Consider the following 17,323-nt stretch of genomic DNA (forward strand, 5'->3'; position numbering starts at 1 on the left):
AAATAGATGTCTTGCTTTTAATTGCTGGGAGTCTTACTCTGAAAAGATATACTTCCTGACAGTAATCTATCATGGCCCCAGTCTGGTTTGGAATCAAGTAGCATAGAATCATAGAATGGCTTGGGTTGGAAAGGACCTTAAGATCATCTAGTTCCAACCCCCCTGCCATGGGCAGGGATGCCTCACCCTAGACCATGTCATCCAAGGCTCTGTCCAGCCTGGCCTTGAACACTGCCAGGGATGGAGCATTTACTACTTCTTTGGACAACCTGTTCCAGTGCTTCTCCACCCTCACAGTAAAGAACTTTCTTATATCTAGCTTGAGCTTCCCCTGTTTAAGTTTTAACTTATTACCCTTTGTCCTACCACTACAATCCCTGATGAAGAGTCACTCTCCAGCATCCTTGTAGATCCCCTTCAGATATTGGATGGTGGCTATGTGGTTTCTACACAGCATTATCTTCTCATATAATAAAACAGGAGAAACAATATGTTGAACTATAAGGCATCTTTCCAAGTCACAGTAGTTGTCTTGTCCAGGTTATACACATTATTCCTTGCATTATTAGCAGGGCTCCCATCCTTTCCTATTACTTTTTGGCCATCCTTTCCTGTGTTAAGCAATCAGACCTTATAAAACAGAATGTGGTTAGCATTTCCTAAAGGTAAAACTGGAGGATTTTACTGTAGTAATAAAACCAGCATGAAGTTTCTGAATAGTACAGGTCAATTACACAAGAACTAATAAAAGTTTGTTACACACTGAAAATTCTTACAGAAATAGCAGAGGAAGAGGAAAATCTGCATAAACTTCCTTCATAAGACTAGCTATGGTATGCCAGACCAAAGATCAGCCTAACCCACTATCCCCTCATTGACAGTAACCAGCAAAAAAAGCTTATGGCAGAGTACAGGAATAGGGCAGTCATGCATCAATACTTGTGTTAGTTGAAGTATCTGTCCTACAGGTAACAAAGCATTAACTTCTCTGAATCTCACTAGTAAAACCTCACGTTTTACTGGAATTCACTGTACGGTTGATATGAGCCATGTCTGAAAAAGATCAGTTGAATGTGAAAAAGGTTGGGGAAAACCTATCACACAGAGACTGAAGAGTGCATTTTTTGTAACCTAGCAAAATAGTAATTAACAAGGAATATCACTGTTATATTTAAAAATATATGGAGGATAAATATTAGACCACAAATTAGAGCAGACATATTTGAGAAGTGTTTTCTGAATAGCAGCAGTTGCAGAAAGAAATACCCTCATCAGCTTAAGATTTTTGAAAGTATAGAGGCTGGAGGCTAGACTTGAAATGCAGGACCTCCTGTCCCATCTAAACAGCTACCTAATCAGTATATTGTAGAAGCAGATGAGCTTTCTCAATACTGCATTTTAATTTGTCTTGACTTTCACTACACAAAGTACAGAAAGCACGAGTAACATGACAAAAGCTTAATAATATGGTGTTCAAGGACTCTGTAATGAAGATTTTGAAGAAGTATAAGAATTGTACTTACTTGTAACAATATTTCAGTCTATTTCTGGACCATAACATTTACATATCCTTGAGTTGGAATCCTGTATTGCTTGTTCATTCATTGACCTTCACTTTGATATTAAATGGCATTCTCCTGCCTCTCACCATTATTCCCAGAGCTTAGCTCTGTTGCTTCCTTTAAGCACAAAATTAAATTATTCCTGAGCTAAATTATTAAGAATCACAGGAGACAGTGGGAATGCATGGCCAAAGACAGACAGGAAAGGATCATCTCTTTCAAATTTCACTGCAAAGTTTAGATCAACCAAGGGCTACTATGAAGCTGCACCCAGAATTAAGAATAATGTTACAGTGCTTGAGAGATCCATCTACTAAAAGCTGAGCTTTAGAGTTCAGTGCTATATTAATAAAATACACTGCTCATGATGGTGCAACAGTCTGACTAGAGCACACTGTGTTTCTGCATCTCCGTATCTGTTGTCTAGCTGAGAAACATGTGTTGATGATCCAGTTAAAAAAATCAACGACCAAAGCAGGTGAATAATTCAGGTATCATAATATACAGATTTCCTGGTGACATATGCAAGCATTTGCAGAAGCTATGTTCATATGTCACATCCATCAATTAAAAGAAAAAAATCCAACCTTTGATTGCAGGCCAGCTTCTAAAGTATTCAGTGGAGATAAATCTGCTAACCATTTTACTAACCCCCAAACTGGTGTTATTTAGCCAAGTATTCATACCGCAAATAGTACTCAAAACACTACAATGTATTATTACAATGTGAAGTGACTATTACAAAAGTCATGTTTTAAAACCCTTACTCTTTCATCATTTATTTAGATGTATTTGAATAAATTAATGAGTTTGTCAGTTCTGTGACTCAACCTAATTTTTTCTTCCTGATATTTGACATTTATAATAATGAATAAGAAAGGTAAAACCAAACTTGCTACAGCGTTCACTTTTTATGCTAAAAGCTAGACTTCATCCAGTAATGTGTTAAAAGCCTGATAGTGGCCTAAAATACGCAGCCCACAGTAATTTAGAGTAACTTTTCTGTGTAGCATTTTGCATTAATATTGTGTTGAAGGGTAAAGTGATCTTGTTTTCTTCTTATTCTGTATCCATTTCAATTCCAATCATGTCTTATCAGCTCAGGGAACAGCTACAGTTAAAACCAAATTATGTGTACATATAAAAGCTGGAGGTGATCAGTTTTAAATGATATGACACAGCAACTTCTAACACTATTAGTTCCTCAAATCCAGGTATGGTTCTCCTGTGAACAACAAAGTAGAAGAAAAACAATTAGTAATTTCTAAATATAGCAGTAGCAGCTTAAGACTGATACAAGGAAGTCCTCTGTACTTGCTTAGAATCCTTTGTGTATTCCTGGCACAAGTGAAGTAACTCGTAACGTATCTTTCTTTCACTAGCACTGTACATTGGGATTGACATTTTCAGGAATTTCTCAAGAATCCTAGTTACAGAAATCACATTCCAGGACTAGTATGAGCCCTCAGAAGCATTGCAGACTCTTTTCTGTGATGCATTCTAAATTTAAGAATATATGACTGCAGAAAGAGACATTGGTCAATATGATAAACGGATGAACTTGTGTTAATTTACCAGTTATCTAACTGTTCTGATGAGGTTTTGTAAATATTATAACCCAAGATTATTTTGAAGTCGGGCTTGAAGGTATGACAAGCTGTTTTAAAGAATAAGGGGTATGTCTGTGTGAGAAAAGCAGTATAGAAAGAAAACAAGAGTCATATTTTTCATTTCGATTTTATCAGAGGTTGCTAAGCTAGGGCTAGCATTTGTCATTCAAAAATGCTATTGTTCTCAAGGGGGCTTCAACACCATTGAGACACAGACATCTCAGCAGAACAGTGTAAGCAAGGAAAATGATTTGACAAAGCATCACATGTTCAAAGTAGGTACTGGAATCCATAACATCCAGTTAGAATAGAGCTGTGGTCAGAGAATCTGAGTTTAAAAAAAAACAAAACACCAGCAAACAAATAAGAAAGAAACAAACCAACAAAAGCCTTACACACACAAAAAGAATACCAAAACCAAACAAATCCATAACAAAATACAACCAAGCCTAAAAAAAACCAAACAACCCCCCAAAACAACCAACCAACAAAAAAAAAAAAAAACAACAGACCCTATATATTTTCATAATTATTTAGGTGGGATGAGAGAACACGGAACTGAACCCATTATGATTTAAATCATTGATTTCACAGAATCTTAAATATCTGCTAACAGATATGTAGAAAGATAATTCATCTTCTTCAAGCTTTTTTTGAGTTTGGTTAGTACCCATGTCTTCTGTGACAGGATTCTGACTCCTGGAGGCATATTTGGAGCACAGACAGAATAAATGTTCCAGCAAATGTTCCAGTGAAGCAGTGAGGCAGCAAATGTTCAGGCCAATCTGGCATTAGTCCAGAAAAAGGGGAGAGAACACATCTACTAAAACCAAATCCACATCAGTAAAGGGGTCTAAAACTGGTCCACTATATAACATGAGAAGCAAACAGCATTATTAATGTAGGAAAATGTTTTCTTTCCTGATCTTGCTTGTTATTCCTATTAATATAAGTGAATAACATGTACTAGTGATTCTATCCTTAAAAGAAATTATGTGCCTCGGTTAAAGGGCAGTATCCCCCTTTCATTCATCTGCTGTCATCTCAGGAATATAAAGAACAGAGCAATTAGGAAGACTACAAGAGATACTGTTCCTCAGAGTGCATCAGGTAGGTAGCTGAGTTGGTCAGATACTGTCAACAGCTCCTTCCTAGTTCACCACAGTTTTAAGACATGACAGTTTTCATTTGGGGCTGCTAAAGGGCATATTGTCTGAAGCAGTGTTTGTTCCCTCTGACATTGTAACTCATCAATCTCACTGGAGGCTTCTGTCTACCATTTTTTGTGCTCTCCTGTTGACCCCATAGAAGGTTTGCAAGCTGAGTTTTACTTCCGTGGCCTTGTTTCTCAGTAATGTGTACTAACTGGATCACACAGGTTCTGCTAACTTGCAGGACATGTCTATGAAAGCCTAACACAGCATATGAGGAAGTGAGCAGGAGCCCATCATGTTCTGTGGCTCCCCATCCAAAAGGACTTCACTAGTGCAGTTATAGCCTTTTAAGTTACCTCCTGTAATGCTTACTGCACAGACAGCTAATGTAGACTAGTTCTGTCTGAAAGTTGCCCTGAAAAGAAACTGATTCCCACTGAAGTTACTGCTGGTCAGCTTACCCATGGCTCACTTATCCATGGCTCCTCTTTCCTGTGCAGAAATTATCCCTCCATTATGCCAGTGCAGCTGTTTGCATGGTTGGATTCTCAGTCACGCTTGTGAAATGAGCCAGCATATACCAAAATTACTTTCTGTTGTAGCTATTTTGAGAATAGATCATTTCTCCAGGGAAACTCTCTCATTTAGAGTGAAGCTACATAAACAGTGGAACCAATTTAAGTGAGAGGACAATAATTTTTAATGGAGGACAAGGGAGATGGGGTGCTTCTAAATGAATTGAATATTGCTGTAGTAAGAAGAAAAGTAACAAATTTCTGGCGTGAGAGATGGAGGGAGGGACTGACCAATGGCAGTAGATTGAACAAGCTTAAGGAAGATCCCTGGAGAGAAGACTGCAAGAGCTTTTCTCTCTTTTAATGAAACTGAGCTAGCGTCATAGTGTTCAGGTTGAGTGAATGTTCTCTTGGACCATGGACTTCCTAGTCTATGTGGTTTTTGTTTTCTGCACTTCAAACCAAGAAAAAACTAAAACTCAAACTGAAACGGATAAAAAGATGGCTGTTTCATTTATTGTGTGTTAAAGTGTTCAACTAATTGCATGTAATTCATTTAATTGCAATATTTGCCAGGATTTGAAATTGAAATATAAATTAATTAATGTCAAACTACAACTGTGCTCATGTTCTCTTGAAACTCCTGTGAGAAATGTGAATTATTCCATTGCACAAGGTACAGTTGTGTTTAGATCAGTATATAAACTCAGGAGTTTACTAATACATCTTTGTGTTTTTAAATATTTATGGAAATTATTACAAAACCAGTACAGAAAGATTCATTTACAGTGCAATCAAGGATTATTCTCTATAATGTAGGTAAATTTAATGTTTGAACACACAAATAAATATGAAAGACCTGATTGCCAAGACACAAAATCAGTCATCAGAGGCTATTGTTTTGTACCCGTCCTCAGCTTTCATGCCAGCTCCCCACTCTGTTCTGCATGCCCACCCTCTTCCATAGAGGTGGTTGTCCCTTCCTTTCCTGGCTAAGTGGACACAAAAAGTGTTTTGATGTTTCTTCTAAGTTAGATCATTGAAGGAAAAAATCATAGTCACAGTTTTATTTCTAATAAAGTATTTTGCTTCTATGAGACTAGCACTTGTAGTCATACCCTGTGCCTCTGACATTCCTCTGGCAAAATGAAAAAAACTTTGAAACACAAGTCAGTTATGTGTTTTTCATACAAGTTTGGGGATAAGCAATGAAAACATAAGCTGGAATCCAGCCCTTAGAATGGAGAATTCACATCCTTATGTGGGAATTGCCTACGTGATGGAAGCAAAAGACTTAACAACACAGCTCTCCATTACAAAGCTTATTTGTAATACCAGTGACTACTCAGTCTTTTTTTTTTTTTCCTTTCAGGTAATGACAAATATCGCAGTATCACAGTATGTTAGAGATTGGAAGGGACCTCAAAAGATCATCTAGTCCAATCCCCCTGCCGGAGCAGGAACACCTAGATAAGGTTACACAGGAACATGTCCAGGCGGGTTTTGAATGTCTCCAGAGAAGGAGACTCCACAACCTCCCTGGGCAGCCTGTTCCAGTGTTCTGTCACCCTCACTGAGAAGAAGTTTCTTCTCAAGTTTAAGTGGAACCTCTTGTGTTCCAGTTTGTACCCATTGCCCCTTGTCCTATCATTGTTTGCCACTGAGAAGAGCCTGGCTCCATCCTCGTGACACTCCCCCTTTATATATTTATATACACTAATAAGGTCACCCCTCAGTCTCCTCCAAACTATAGAGACCCAGCTCCCTCAGTCTTTCCTCATAAGGGAGATGCTCCACTCCCTTAATCATCTCAGTTGCCCTGCGCTGGACTCTCTCCAGCAGGTCCCTGTCCTTCTTAAACTGAGGGGCCCAGAACTGGACACAATATTCCAGATGAGGTCTCACCAGGGCTGAGTAGAGGGGAAGGAGGACCTCTCTCGACCTACTAACCACCCCCCTTCTAATACACCCCAGGATGCCATTGGCCTTCTTGGCCACAAGGGCACAGTGTCAGCTCATGGTCACCCTGTAGTCCACTAGGACCCCCAGGTCCCTCTCCCCTACACTGCTCTCTAACAGGTCGTTCCCCAACCTATACTGGAACCTGGGGTTGTTCCTGCCCAGATGCACGACTCTACACTTTCCCTTGTTATATTTCATCAAGTTATTCCCCGCCCAACTCTCCAGCCTGTCCAGGTCTTGCTGAATGGCAGCACAGCCTTCTGGCATGTTGGCCACCCCTCCCAGCTTAGTGTCATCAGCAAACTTGCTGATAGTACACTCAATTCCCTCATCTAAATCATTGATGAATATATTAAATAATACTGGTCCCAGTACTGACCCTTGAGGCACTCCACTAGATACAGGCCTCCAACTAGACTCCGCCCCATAGACTACAACTCTCTGGCTTCTCTCCTTCAGCCAGTTCACAGTCCACCTCACAACCCAATCATCCAGACCACACTTCCTCAATTTAGCTGCAAGGATGCTGTGGGAGACTGTGTCAAACGCTTTGCTGAAGTCGAGGTAGTCCACATCCACCGCTCTGCCATCATCCATCCACCGTGTTATTTCCTCATAAAAGGCTACAAGATTGGTCAAGCATGACTTCCCCTTGGTGAAGGCATGTTGACTGCCCCTCATAACCCTCTTATCCTTGATATGCCTTAAGATGGCACCAAGGATAAGGTGTTCCATCACTTTCCCAGGAATGGAGGTGAGGCTAACCGGTCTATAGTTACCCGGGTCCTCCTTCTTGCCCTTTTTGAAGACGGGAGTGACATTTGCTTTCCTCCAGTCCTCAGGCACCTCTCCTGTTTCCCAAGACTTGGTAAAGATGATGGAGAGCGGTCTAGCAATGACCTCTGCCAGTTCCCTCAGCACCCGCGGGTGCATCCCATCTGGACCCATGGATTTATGGATGTCCAGATTGCTCAACTGGTCTCTAACCCATTCCTCATCGACTAAGGCAGACTGCTCCATTGACCTGTCTTCATCTGAGGTCTCAGCGGTACAGGGCTCTTCAGGACTGCCTCCGGCAGAGTAGACAGATACAAAGAAGGCATTCAGTAACTCTGCCATCTCTTGTATCTTCTATCACCAGGGCACCCGTCCCATTCATCAGCGGGCCTACATTGCCTCTGGTGTTAGTTTTATCTGCCATGTATTTGAAAAAGCTCTTTCTGTTTTCCTTGACCCTTCTCACCAGCTTTAATTCCAAGGAGGCCTTAGTCATCCTAGCTGCTTTCCTACATCCTCTAGCAGCAGCCTTATATTCCTCCCAAGTGGCCAGCCCTTCCTTCCATGACCTGTAAACTCTCCTCTTCCACTTGAGCATACCGAGCAATTCCCTATTTAGCCACGCAGGTCTCCTGACCCTCTTCCTTGACCTCCTACGTGTCGGGATGCTCCGATCTTGAGCTCGGAAAAAGCAGTCCTTGAACGTCAACCAACTATCTTGGGCCCCTTTACCTTCAAGCAGCCTAGCCCATTGCTTGAAGAGGCCAAAGTTTGCCCTGCTAAAGTCCAGGGTTGCAATTCTACTTAGCTATTCTACTGGCCCTACCACAGAAGGTCCTGAATTCTACCATCTCATGGTCGCTGCAACCAAGGCAGCCCTCAACCTTCACTCCTTCAACCAGACCCTCCTTGTTAGTGAGGATGAGATCCAGCAGCGCACCTCTCCTGGTTGGCTCATCCACCATTTGCATGAGGAAGTTATCATCCATACACTGGAGGAACCTCCTGGACTGCGACTGGGTTGCCCAGTAGTCCTTCCAGCAAACATCAGGGAAGTTAAAATCCCCCACAACGACCACGGCCTGTGACTGTGAGGCCGCTCTCAGCTGCCTGTAGAAGGCCTCGTCAACTTCCTCACCCTGATCCGGTGGCCTGTAACAGACCCCCACAACAGTATCGCCCCTGCCAGCCTGACCCTTAATTCTCATCCACAGACTCTCAACTCGCTCATCATCTGTCCCCGGACAGAACTCAACGCACTGTAGCTGCTCTCGCACATAAAGAGCAACCCCACCACCCCGCCTGGCTGGCCTGTCTTTCCTGAAAAGAACATAGCCCTCCATGACTATATTCCAGTCATGTGAGCTGTCCCACCACGTCTCTGTAATTGCCACCAGGTCATAATCTCCTGACTTAACACAGGTTTCTAGCTCCTCCTGCTTATTTCCCATGCTGCGCGCATTGGTGTACAGACATTTCAGGGAGCGAGCTGAGCACACCGATTTCACCCTAGGATTATAGGAGGCCTCCCAGTCTTCATCAATTCCGGAGCGCTGTCCCACTGAGGCAAGCCCAGCTACAACCCCATCCCCCTTCAAATCTAGTTTAAAGCTCTCCAAATGAGCCGTGCTAATTTGTGCCCCAGCATCCTTTTGCCTCTGTGAGATAAACCTTTCCCACATGCCATTGTCCAGACTGGTGCCCTATAAAACCAGCCGTTATAAAAAAATCCAAAGCCCTGCCTGCAGCACCAGCCTCGAAGCCAATCGTTTATGGACTGAATTTTCCCATTCCATCCCACATCATCAATGGAAGATGGAAGGAGTGAGGAGAAGATCACCTGAGCCCCAGAGTCTTTCACCATCCGCCCCAAGGCCCTGTAGTCTTTCTTCATCCCCCTCAGACTGCAGGAAGCAGCTTCCCCCTCACCCGTCTGGAAGACCAGCAGCGGGTAGTAGTCTGTCGGGTGCACCAGGCTGGGGAGCGCCCTGGTGATATCCCTGATCCGGGCTCCAGGCAGACTACACACTTCCCTATGATGAGGGCCAACTCTGCATATCGGGCCCTCTGTTCCTTTCAGAATGGAATCACCTACTACAATGACCCTTCTTTCTTTCCTATCAGAGGCAGTCTTGAAGTGCGAAGTCGACCGCTTTTTCCTGTGTGGCCTTGTAGGCGGGCCTTGCACCACATCCTCACCTACCTCTCCTTCCAGATCCAGAGCCTCAAACCTATTACGGAGGGTCACCTGGGGAAGCGGGGCAGGAAGGGAGGAGGGCTGCCCACGACGCCGAACCGGAACTCGCTTCCATCCCTCATCATCTTTTTGGTCCCCTACCTCTGGGCGACAGCTACATGACAGGGGCTGTCTCGGGCCACCCCCCTCTGTCTGAGAGGGCAGGGGGTCCATCCCCTTTTGGGGGGTATCTCCCTGGAGCCGTTCCAACTGGCCAGCCAGGGAGTTACTCCACCAGTCAATCTCCCTTTCACACTCCCTGATGCTCCTCAGCGTCTCAACCTCCTCCTTAAGTTTAGCCACCAAGCTAAGCAGATCTTCTACCTGCTCACACCTCACACAGGTGGAATGCTGTCCTCCCTCCCCCGGCAGTAGCAGGCTCTGACACTCCCTGCATCCAGAGACCTGAAAAGCCACAGTTAGGGTCGGGGTCTCTGTCTGGGTTGCTACAGTCCTCCTACTGTTAGCTCTCTTTCTGGAGACGACCATACTGGTCAGCAAAACGACCTACCTGTTCTTCCCTGCACCTGGTGCGCAGCGACGTGTCACTGCCCTCTCAAAGGCTCTTTCAAGTCAAGGGGCAGGGGGTGGTCGCTGTCACCATGGGAACGCCCCCCGCCACGTCAGCCACTCTCTCGCAAGGCCTGCTGGGACTTCGGGAATCAGGAAACGTCGGGAAATGTCGGGAATCGCGATGCCTCTGCGCTATTCCCTCCGATTTTCCTAATCTCGGTAGAACCACGCGGTCGCTGTAGCGTGCCGGCTGCGGCTCTAGCTGGGCTAGCTCCAATCAGCTGACGAAATATCTTCGTTTGTGGCATCCTGCTGTTAATAGTAAGCCTTCAGGGAAGCTATCAGGGCACCTACATAGTGTTGTGGAAATTGAGACAAATGAAAAAGATCAACATGTGATCACCCTTTCCTCTGCAAGGGTAAAACACTTAACTTCATGGAAATCAATCCTATAAATGAAAGTAAAAATTTGGTTTAGAGTAAGTACTTTTGATGGCATATAGCCCTAATCTCATCTGTTCTTTTATTTAGCTTAGAATTTCCAAAATTTTGTATCAAGAAGAAAGACTAGAATGGAACTGTTTGACATACTTTCTTTCTGGATGTGATAAAAGAATACTTACAACAGTAGATATTAACCCTAATTTCCATATTACTTTGGCAACTGCTGAAATTATTACGTAACCTGTACCTGAATGGTGTATTCAGTAGTGATCGCCTGCAAAAGCTTCCTACAGCTTCATTTACTCTGTCTGCCTGTTAGCCTACTAAATCCATAGATTGAGTTTTTCTTACAGTGGTGACTCTATACATCATGTTCAACTATTGACCCTTTTTGAACAGCACCTTTTACAAGGTTTACTGATCCAAAATATTGCCCATGAATAGGAATATTAGTATAATCATAGAATGGTTTGGGTTGGAAAGGACCTTAAGATCCTCTGGTTCCAACCCTCCTGCCATGGGCAGGGATGCATCACACTAGACCATGTTGCCCAAGGCTCTGTCCGACCTGGCCTTGAACACTGCCAGGAATGGAGCATTTACCACTTCTTAAGGCAACCCATTCCAGTGCCTCACCACCCTCACAGTAAGGAACTTCCTCCTTATATCGAACTTGAATTCCTCCTTTTAAAATCAGTAATAAAACTTCAACCAGATATTGCAAGATTTGCTGGAAATGGATGGAAATATTACTGAGCTATTCTGTCTGTGCCGCTCTTCTGCCATAACTGCTTACCACTGCTCACTGAGGTACCTGTAAATACCACCTTTTCATGTCTTTAATCCTATTCTTAGAATAATCCACACCCTTCTAAAAGTACTACGAGCTGAAAATAAGTCATGAGAAATCTCCCATCATCACATAATCCTGGAGCCATACCCATTCCCCCTTCCTCCTGTAAATTTATACCTGTCTATTCTGTAGGTAACTGTACATTTGCTACAGCCATACATTACTGCCAAATTAAGGAGGGTTTTGAAGATAGCCTGTGAGCTATGCATGTAGGAAAAATGGAATAAGACATAAGACATGACTTAGGGAAATGAATGTACATGAAGATATTTATAGAAAAGCAACTAAGAATGAAGGCCCTGGGGAAGTAAAGGACCAGAAGACTTCTTGAGGTCCCTTCTGGGCCTTTTTGTAATTCAATGTGATGATTCCAAGGGCAGCAAAATCTATTTTATAAGTCTCCAAGTATGTGGATACCTGATCTTAACTAAATGTAGCTAAGTTGTGCCATGACATCAGTAAGATCACTTGTACATGAAAATGAATATGTGAAAGTATTTTAATTAAAAGCTAAGTGTCTTCAAGCTCTGTAAGCAGCTCTGTAAGTTATAAATAGAAATCACACTTCTCAGAAATATAAAGAAATAGAGATAAATTCCTAGACTTTCAGAAGTCAGGTAACTCTTGTGGTCACAGTTGAAAACTGTATCAAAAAAGAAGGGATCCCTCATAGAGAAGCCTAAGGGACTTTACAAATAAAGTGGCAATGACTTTATTGTGACAAAGACCAATTTGCTTTCCAGTCGGGCTAGCATAAGAAAAATCAAAATAGTTTTCTCTACTTTGTTTTCGTCTTTCATTGACTGTGATATAGGAGGCTCCTGAAATAAAACAAGGAGAGTCCATGTATCTTTGCTGAAAATACATCAGACAGATATCAATGGTCTCACAGAAGCACTGTAACCAAGGGTAACAAAATCTCCTTATAGTTAACAGATTTTTCATGAGCTGTTTGACAGAATAGCAGAGTTAGGGAAAAGCTTAGGAAGATTAAATTAATATTTTTTCTGACATCCCCAAAATTGTATTTTCTCTGTGAAGAGCATGATCGTGTAGACCTGAAATCAAAGAAGGGTTGTCTTTATTTCTGAAGTGCAAGAGATTTTCAGAACCAATAAATTACTTATAAATAGATGCTAGATTAAAGACAATATTGAAGGCATCCAATACAAGCCAAACTTGAAATTCATCTAAACTATTTTGAGCAGATTCTTTCTTTACACTGGGGCACTTTGGCCAGGGTGCAATGCAGCTTTCTGGAAAACATTGAAGAAACCTTCTATGACGTTTAACTGAAAAAAGATCAAGAAAGAATTAAGAAACTGTTTTGGAATTTGAATTCAAATGATTGCTCAATTTAAGAAAACAAAGATTCCTCAAAATAGTTCTGCATGTGAATACTTTGTTTGTTCCAATACTTTAAGGATTTCTTGATGGAACAAATCATTACTAAACTGATGTTAGGCAGCTGTTAAAAATAATGTGTGTTTCAAATTCTCTTATCATGAAAGTTAAGCTTACTTTCTTGGGTTTATAACATAATAACTACAAATTAGGCAGAGCCATAGATTTGGAAATAATTTCTTATGCCCTTTAGTCGTATGATTTAGTATTTACACTGTAGTGACACTGAGAAAGAGGGGGAGCCAAGGCAGGGACTGTCATAATTCTGTGCTGCTGAATTTACTTGAGAATATAATATTCCTGGAAACAGATCTGTTCCTGGTCTTCCAGGTTTTGAAGAACTTAAAGCCAAGCGTGCATCGTTGCAAATATAGTTGTAATCCACGGCCATGTCTTTTTCTCCGTCTGTTCAGTTAAGTGAATTTATTAGATCTGAAATATCAATGTGATCTATTTGTTCTTAATCATAGCAACATGTTCCAAATCTTATGTTGAGATTTCCCACAAACACAAATTATTCTCTGTGTTAAATTATATATCACAGAACAAGAGGAACCACATTCATCACAACTACACTTACAGTGTGTCTCCCTTTTCATTGTAAATGTTTCCAAAGAAGAAATACTCTTAAATTTGGCTGAAGGTATTAACTAGTCCTATGTATCACTGCACCAAAATAGTCTTGGGTTTTTACATAACACATGGACACTTTGCTAAAGTTTCAGCATGTTGCAGTGATAGGTTAGGTCATTGGCATGAAAATGAAAGCTTATGTATTTAATTGTAAATACAAATGTACATAAGGAACTCTTTAATTGGAATTATTCTGCAGAAGCCACTAACCTAGATATCAGGAAACATATTTTTCCAATATGGTTGTAACAGCCTAGTCTCTTGATTTATGCTTGTAATTTCAGTGATCATTATCATTATAAAAAAAGAGTGCTGTATTCCCCACTATAGTTGGTTACAACTATTTTGCACCTTTTATCTTTGGTCTGAAGTGGTACAAAATGAAATAATATAGCTTATTCAAGCACTGAGGCAATATGTTTTTACTGAAGAGAAATGCTGGTAGAATATGTAAGTCCTCTAAAATGCTCTATCTTTGTACTTGGAATTACAGCTAAGCAGCATCCTTGGATGCTTCAAAATACACTAGTTAGATGATGAACCATGACATGAGTTGGATGTTTCAAAACAGGCAAGGCAAGTCCATCCTTTATAAAAGTACTTAATCTGCCTGGTTGTTACATTGGCACTAAAGGCATTTTTCTACAAATTTAATAGAAATTGCTGGCCTTTTTAAAAATGGGCCCGGTCAGCTGGAGAATTAATTCTACCAAGTACAGGGTAATATGAGAGCAATCTGTGGAGTACAGAAATAATAGAAAACTGACCTGACACTATACCATAGGTAGAAGAATGCTGCACAAGGAACCTCTGCTGTGTTAATTTTTTCCTCTCCATATCATTCAGTCCTTCATTGCCTCTTCCTCTCTATAGTTTGCTCATTCTTATTCCATCCTGCAGCCTGAAACATGTATAACTTCATTCTTTTCATATAACAGAACTCTGAATACATTCAGAAAGCATTAAGTTAAAAAAAAACCAGCCTCATAGGGACAGGGCTATTAAACCTGGAGATGCTGCAGGAAGCAGATCATTATATTGAAAATGATCTTACACTCATAATGCTCTGTGGAAACAAGATTAAGGCCATGGCAGAGTCCAGACCAGACTGCATAGCCCTTGTACTGAAAGGCTGTGAAGCAGTGACAAACTCCATCTCATTTAGTGTAGAGAGGGGATTCACAACTGGAGCAGCAGAGGCTACAATTTCATGTCTTGCCTAACTTGAGTTGTTAGTGGAAATCAGTAATCCGAAGTTGCCAGTTGTTCCATTTATCTTACTAGAATACCTCCAGTGGTGGGTTTGGTTGAACTAGATCACTTAAGTAAGTCAGCTGAGCAGGATTTAAACCTACAGGCTTCAGTGTCTAAAAACAATCTCAGTTTTGTCTGCTGATCAACAGGACTACTGCAAGGAGTATATATTCCCAACCTTTACACCACTCTGTGGTATCATTTGTAAACAGCAAAAAACTTTTATTTTAAATCAGTGAAGGGAGTGTTCTTTAGACTTTCTCTTCTCTCTAAAAGTAATTTCATTTTTGGCAGCAAATTTCAAAAGAGCAATGCACACATGTACATGTGGCAGGGGAGTAGTACAATAAACAGGGTGATTTCTCACTTCTCCATTCTGGGGCATGGCAGAGTTTCATTCCATTTGCAATTTCTTCAAACCCTAATACAAACAACTTGATGCAAGTACATAAACAACTCCTTGCTGAAATTTGCCCATATTAAATTAACTCTCTCTAGATATGCTATATATATAACTGCTATATATATATGTATTAGTTTTATTCTTACAGAACTCAAGGGCATATTTTTAAGTGTTTTAGGGAGGACAAAGTGAGGTAAAGATATCTTACATATTTTTGTGTTTTCTGACTTTTGCATATTTACTCAAACCTTTATGTTATCTGTCTCCAGTGCTCTCTCTCCAGATCTGCATAATGGCAATCTGGCTGCACAATACCCCCGTGGGAAGTCATAATTGTCTTTTGTCTGTCTTGTGATTGTATCAATGTCTGTGTGAGTGAGTGTGGATTTCTTTTTCCAGCCTATTTTGAAAGCACATGACATTGTTTCAAGGATATATTTATAATACAGTCATTTGTCTTCTGGGAAACAGGTGAGCTGGAAGCACAATGTTTACTTTATGTCAAACCCTTGCTAATTGCAGCTGTTACTAGAATGTTCTGTATATCAACAGTATTCAAATTAATTGAGATAATTCAAAAAAGAGGCATTTGGGAAATTTGCTTCAGTCATTCTGCACAGAAATTATGTGGCAACATCTATATCAGATACATTTTTCATATACTGCTTTGAAAGTTAAAGTTAACCCTCTTGCTGCTGAGCTTTTCTTTCTCTTCAGTTTACTTGCTCCACCCAGCTATTAAGAATTTTATTCTCCTCTTATATTGCATAACCCTTCAAGAATGTTGAATATTGTTCTGTGGACTTTTCATATAACTTACCCTGTTTTCTGTTATTTCCTGTCCCATTTTCCATCATTTGAATTACTTTGTGCCTTTAGTAGTCTGCAAAAATAAAAACAAACCTACAAAATTAGCTTAGAAAAGAGAAGACTCAAGGGAGATCATCAGCATATATAAGTATTAGAAAGGAGGGTGTAAAGATGAAGCCATGGTCTTTTCAGTGATGCCCAGTGACAGGACCAGAGGAAATGAAAAGTGAATCACAGGAGGCTGTATCTGCACATCAGGAAATGTTTCTTTTACTGGGAGGCAAAAGGAGCACTGGTGCAAGTTGCCCAGAGAAGTTGTGGAGTCTCCATGGTCCTGGGCAACCTGCTTGAGGTGGCCCCACTTGAACAGTGCACTTAGACAAGATACTCTCCAGTGGTCTCTTACAACCTAAGCCGTTCTGTGATGCTGTTTCTGTGAAAAAGTAAAATCACTTCAAACCTAATGCCTAGGGTGAGGGCATCCTTCTAAGATTGGCTCAAAACTGGTAGGAAGAACTTGACTTTTTGAGCTCCTCTGATCCAGGTGTTCATAGGCTCCAGCTTCTGACCCACAAGCCATCTAAATGTACACTGAAACTGTTTTCCAGAGGTGTTAGGGGTTATTTTATGTTTGCATTAGGGATCAGGTAGGTCTGTTGTCAGCACACAGAGTACAGAGAGGGGCATGCAGAGCCTTTACACACTCTCAGTCACTGCATAGCACCCAGTAAATACCCTGCAGGGTCATTGCTACACAAGTAGGCTCACTATTGCATATAAACTAGTTTGATTTATTTCAGCATTCCTCCACATTTGGGAAAAGGAAAGCAACCTTATATATTACCAGCCTAATGGTACTATCTGAGGAAGTAAATTGAAATGTTCATAATTTTGAACTTTGCCAAATTACCGTCTGAATAAGGCACTAGTTAAAGTACCATCTGCTACACCACATTGCATTAATATGCTTAGAGCTAAATCCTCCTTGCCTTAGCCTCACAAGTAATCCCATTGACATCAATTTGCTCCCACATCTTCTAATAACCACAGTGAGTTATAGTACTTTGCAGGATCACCTTCAGGGATCACGAGACACACAATGGCACTCTCTCCAGATAACTTACTCTATTAAATAATAGAGCAAGCAGAACTGCAGTCTGATCTGTGCTTCATGCCCGGTGCTTTTTGTCTTT

The 17,323-nt window shown here is 41.2% G+C and overlaps 1 protein-coding gene across 1 annotated transcript in view; it reads left to right on the plus strand.

Moving 5' to 3' along the window:
- Positions 1 to 17,323, plus strand: part of WDR64 (WD repeat domain 64) — a 68,635-nt gene that overhangs the window by 22,060 nt on the left and 29,252 nt on the right. The window contains 1 exon segment of the mRNA XM_061365762.1: positions 10,601 to 10,748. Coding sequence (XP_061221746.1) covers positions 10,601 to 10,748 — 148 coding nt within the window.

Source organism: Neopsephotus bourkii, unplaced genomic scaffold, assembly GCF_033783945.1.
Source record: "Neopsephotus bourkii isolate Nb327-2 ecotype Australia unplaced genomic scaffold, CSIRO-AGI_Nbou_v1 NB_1292, whole genome shotgun sequence".
NCBI lineage: Eukaryota > Metazoa > Chordata > Aves > Psittaciformes > Psittacidae > Neopsephotus > Neopsephotus bourkii.